Raw genomic sequence first — 4,827 nt, 5'->3', positions numbered from 1 at the left:
AATATATTAATTTAGTTTTATTTCATGGGGACATTTATGTATTTGAAGGGATATTTATTAACACTTTAATTGTTTTATTTTTATTTATTTATTGTATTTTGAATGAAACGGCTCTCCATAATGGTGAGAGGGTGACAGACAAAAGAGACACTATTTATTTCACTAATAACATAGTAGGCACGGCTGGTCTATCAGGTCACCACACAAACTAGTTCCTCTATATAAACAACGTAATTTGCTTATTTGCAATGTATTGTTTTGTTCGGTGTTTCCAACTATTTAGAATATTTTGAATAGAATGAGTTTTAGTGATTCCTGTTTTACAGTCATGGGGCGGTACAGACCAACGCCAAGTGTTTGTCAGTGGATTTATCACATTAATAATAAATTATTATTATGAATGTATTGCCTGTCTGCAGTAATCACYATCAGAGGTGGGACCAAGTCATTATTTTTCTAGTCTCAAGTAAGTTTCGAGACAGGTAACTATCAAGTCCCAAGTTTGAAACTAAAAATTTCAAGTTCTTTCAAGTCTTTTTGTTTTTAGTAAATTCTGCAGATATGTTAAATGTAAGTAATAGACCATGTGCTCTTTTTAAAATGTATTTATCTCAAATTGGGATGAAACATGCAGCACTTATGAAGTATTTAAAAATTCATTTTACAATTGCATCTCTGCACAGTTCAAATAAACTTAGCYGCAGAAATGTCTTCCTTTTAAACTATAATTTTGCCGTTTTAAAAAGCAAGTTAATTTGATTTGCTGTGCTGATGCTCACGCACACATATGTACAGAGTGTAAAACAAGATGGACAGTCTGCATTTGTTAATACAGAATGCGTGAAATTAATTAATAGGGCCCACTTCTTAAATAATGGTTTTTAAATTTGAGGTTTTTGGTAAAACATCAAGTCTTTTCAAGCAAACAGGATCAAGTCCAATTCAAGTTTCAAATCATCGGTGTAAATTCCTTATCAAGTCACAAGTCTCTGAACATTTTTTCAAGTCTGAAGTCATTATCTTATTGACTCGAGTCCTCACCTCTGATCGGTACAGCTTTTCTGAATAAACTCATTGGGGTGTTAGAAATTACATATTTGGAGCAGACAGAACCAAACTGAGTGAAGCTTAATATGCAATAAMATAATAATCTAATGCAACATACCACTCTATAGCTCACAGTAGGTCCAAAAACAATTTATTGATAAAAAGGGGTCCAGACAACTGCAGGTGGTGTTCAGTATACACTGAGGGAGTTCATGCTTGTATTTAGTGCTGTTTGATCACAGTCCAATATGTAAAGAAAGCACCAGATGTGAACAGTTTGCCGCAGTGAGTGAACTTTTCTTTGTGCTCCTCAGCAGATTCAGAGAAGGAAGGTTGGTGTAGACAACATGAGTCTGGAGCCCTGAAGACGGGACCTGGTCTGAGCGAAGGAGTCATCCAGCTTCTGTGCCAAAACCTGAACTGTAATCCTGAGATTTCCCAGCTGTGATCCAGAAGTTYTTATTTGCACATTAATAGTTGCTGACACATGATCTTGTTTTCTTTGTTCAATCTCAGTACTGTTTTTAGATAGACCTGCGTGGATTTGTGCACATTATTTTTTTAGAAGGATGTTTATTTAAAATGTTTTAAATAAAAATTTCACAAATGACTCATTGTTTCATGTTTGCTTGAGTTACGTCCGAATGTGTTAAATGTATCATGTGCTTAGTTTTTTAGATTACCAAACTGAACCTTATCACCAACGTCCAATCAGGTGTATCAGTTCTGCAGATAACAAATTTGTCAGTGATTTACTGTTGCATAGTTTCTTGTTTTGGAAAAAGAAGAGTTTCTTTCAGGCCTCACAGATAAACATGTAAGAAAACACAAAACCCCTTAACAAATGTGTCACAGTTAAAATGAAAGAGATGTGAAAAATATTAATAGGTGTCCAATCCTGGTCCTGAAAAGCCATTATCCTGTTTTTTTTTTTTTTTTTTGACACCTTATTTTGAATAAAGGCTTCTGCACAAACTGAAGATGTGCTGAAGAGCAGCGAAACCCCTACATCATAGAGGATTGTGGCTGTCTAACAGGATTGGACACCACTTATTCCTGTTTTTCAACACACAAACCCTTGAACTGGACTCAAACATGGTTGAGCAAATCCAGTACAAAGTATGAAAATCATTAATGTGGATCCTATTACAAAGGTTCTCAGACAAATCAAGTTACTCACAAGACTCCATTGTTAATATTGTCCTACCCATCTCTGGACTATGATCAACTTTAAAAAGGCTGTTGTGCAAAATATAAGATCTTGTTCAATCTGTTAGTGTTGAGGATGTGTTGTGAATGACTCAGCTACTACCACACCAAATTTTAGCTCGACAGCTGTAAAACTGGCTGAGCAGGAAGAAAAAACAGAACACAAACAGGTTAATTTGTAACTTTATTGCACAGATAAGTCATTTTCCACATTTTATGTTACAGGCAGCATTTCAAACATTAACACTCAATGGAATGAAGCCATTTGTTCAAGCTTGGTTTAGTGTTTGGTTCACAAATACAACAAACCAACATAGGAAGCATAATAAATACAAGCATAAAGCAAAAGAAACAAAAAGATTAGACAAGTAGCTTATAAATCAGTTAAAAGTATTGTGATGCCAATCCCAACAATGGGGGTAAATGTGCTCAGTGTTTTTTTCCCACCTGCTGCTTGCACCGTGTGATTCATCAAACAGCTCCTGTTAAACTGATATTTGACTTAAAGCTGTAATGATCTTATATAAACCTGCCAGCCACTTATCCATGTTAACACAAATAACTAATCAACCAATCACATGACAGCAGCTTAATGCCTTTAGCCATCTGGATGTGGAGAAGTTCAAACCAGGCATCAGGATGGGGGAAAGAAAGGCAATTGAAATGAATTTGAATGTGGCGTAGTTATTGGTACCAGATCTGGGTTAGAAACAGAGCGATTAAACAGTCGACTGATTTTAATCAACCATATTAGCCACTTCAAAAAAAAAAAAAAAAAACTAACAACCAGCAATACCTGCAGCCCAAGGATGTTCTATACGCAATATGTTTGTTTAAGTATACAAATTATTTTAAGATTAGCTAAAAATACATTAATTTAAATATTGTTTTATTTAGGTAAATGAAAACTACATATTAGCTCTCATAAATCAGTATTATATCAGCCATCAGCTGCTCTGATCTCTAAAAATATGCATAAGCCATGAGTGTTTCAGAAACTGCTGACCTACACAACTATAACTTGAGTTTAAAAGAGAATGGTCTGAATAAGAAAATATCCAGTGTCAGCTGGGTGGATAAAAACACCTTGTCGATGCAAAAGGCCAAGACGGTTGGCTCAAACAACCACGTTACAAACACGTCTGCAAAACAGCATCTCTGAACACACAACACATCCAACCTGAGGCAACAGAAGACCATAGCGGGTACTCGTGTCAGTCAGGAACAGGAAACTGAGAAGACCGTCCACACGGGCTCACCATAACTGGACCATTAAAGATGGTCTGGATTTACTGAACTGTCTTCGCAGCAGAAATCCCCCGAAATGAGTTTTCCTCTGGCTGATGCTGATCTTTAGAAATTAGGGCAACTGATGACTCATACCTTTTGTTTTTGAAATTCTGGCCAATATGCATTTTCCATTCATCAAATACCTATGTGTTTAAAAACACTTGGAGACACTTGGACACTGAAAAAGAAAAAGTGCCAAAAAAAAAAAAAAAACTAAACTGTAAATGTGTTGTCACAGTTGCTGCAGTTTCATCTTCATCCCTGGTAATTAGTTAAAATATACAAAAGCATGGCTGATTACAGATTTTTTTTAAAGTAACAAATGTCGGCCAATTAATGGATCTAGCTCTCCTTCGCAGTCACCAGATCTCAATCCAGTCACCTCTGAGACGTACTGGAACAGAATATTCACATCAGCAACTGTGATACTGTTATGTTCATAGGGAGCCACGTCTGAGGATTTGTTTTTTCACTTGCTGTCACAAAGTATTTTCAAGCAGTCCTGATGGTAAAAGCAGGTACAACCCAGAACAGTGGAGCTAATAAAGGGGCCAGCAGAGGTCTAGTGTCAGCAAACCAGGTTCTAACCCTCTCATATATGATCAGAACACTGTGATCAGAACCTTGTGATGATTTCAGCTGCTGTGCAAACCTGAGCCTCTGTAGTGTATCACAGACGGGTTTGAAACAGGAGACGTACTTCCTGTATCCTCCAGTCACTGTCAGGAATGTTTTATTGTGTTCCCTCACAGCTGGGAATGTTTCATGTTAACTTTACATAATGAAGTTTGATGATGACTTCAGTCACTAAAGCTGAATAGGCCGAGCCTGTTGGTGAACARCATTCGAGAGGAAGTCTTCAAAATGTTTGCAGAGTTTGTTTTGTTTCTGTCGCAAAAAGCAGAGGCCGTCAGTCTCGTCACTTAAAGGCACAGTGTGTAGGATTTTGTCAATTCTTTTAGCCGAAATTTAGACAATCACTAATGACAATAATAAAAAACATGTCCAATCATTGCAGACAAAGACCTTGTTGTATTATTTTTATCTTATAAAAAGCTGTTTATATCTCCATGGTTGCGGGTCRCCACAAAAGGCAGCCGCCATCTTGCACCACCATCTTGTCTACGAAGGCTCATGAAGGACAAACTGCGGTGGCGGCGTCAAAAATGGTTTTAGTTGTTATACTATAAATGTAATATTTGTTGTCTGTCATTGTAGCTGGGATAATTTTACTTATTAAAGCTCATAATCTTACCACTTGAAACATCACTAGCCCTGAAG

At 36.7% G+C, this 4,827-nt stretch overlaps 1 protein-coding gene across 2 annotated transcripts in view; it reads left to right on the top strand.

Moving 5' to 3' along the window:
* The window catches only part of smim22 (small integral membrane protein 22), a 2,895-nt gene extending 1,238 nt beyond the window's left edge, over nucleotides 1–1,657 (top strand). Inside the window, exon 3 of one of the 2 annotated variants that reach the window (XM_014025583.1) lies at nucleotides 1,362–1,657. In XM_014025583.1, coding sequence (XP_013881037.1) covers nucleotides 1,362–1,412 — 51 coding nt within the window. In that variant the 3' untranslated portion in view covers nucleotides 1,413–1,657. The remainder of the gene's footprint in view (nucleotides 1–1,361) is intronic. The other variant, XM_014025584.1, reaches the window with a different exon arrangement.
* Nucleotides 1,658–4,827: the final 3,170 nt, after the last annotated feature.

The sequence above is a fragment of the Austrofundulus limnaeus genome, unplaced genomic scaffold (assembly GCF_001266775.1).
Source record: "Austrofundulus limnaeus strain Quisiro unplaced genomic scaffold, Austrofundulus_limnaeus-1.0 Scaffold486, whole genome shotgun sequence".
Taxonomy (NCBI): domain Eukaryota; kingdom Metazoa; phylum Chordata; class Actinopteri; order Cyprinodontiformes; family Rivulidae; genus Austrofundulus; species Austrofundulus limnaeus.
This window is presented reverse-complemented; position numbering and strand designations above follow the sequence as displayed.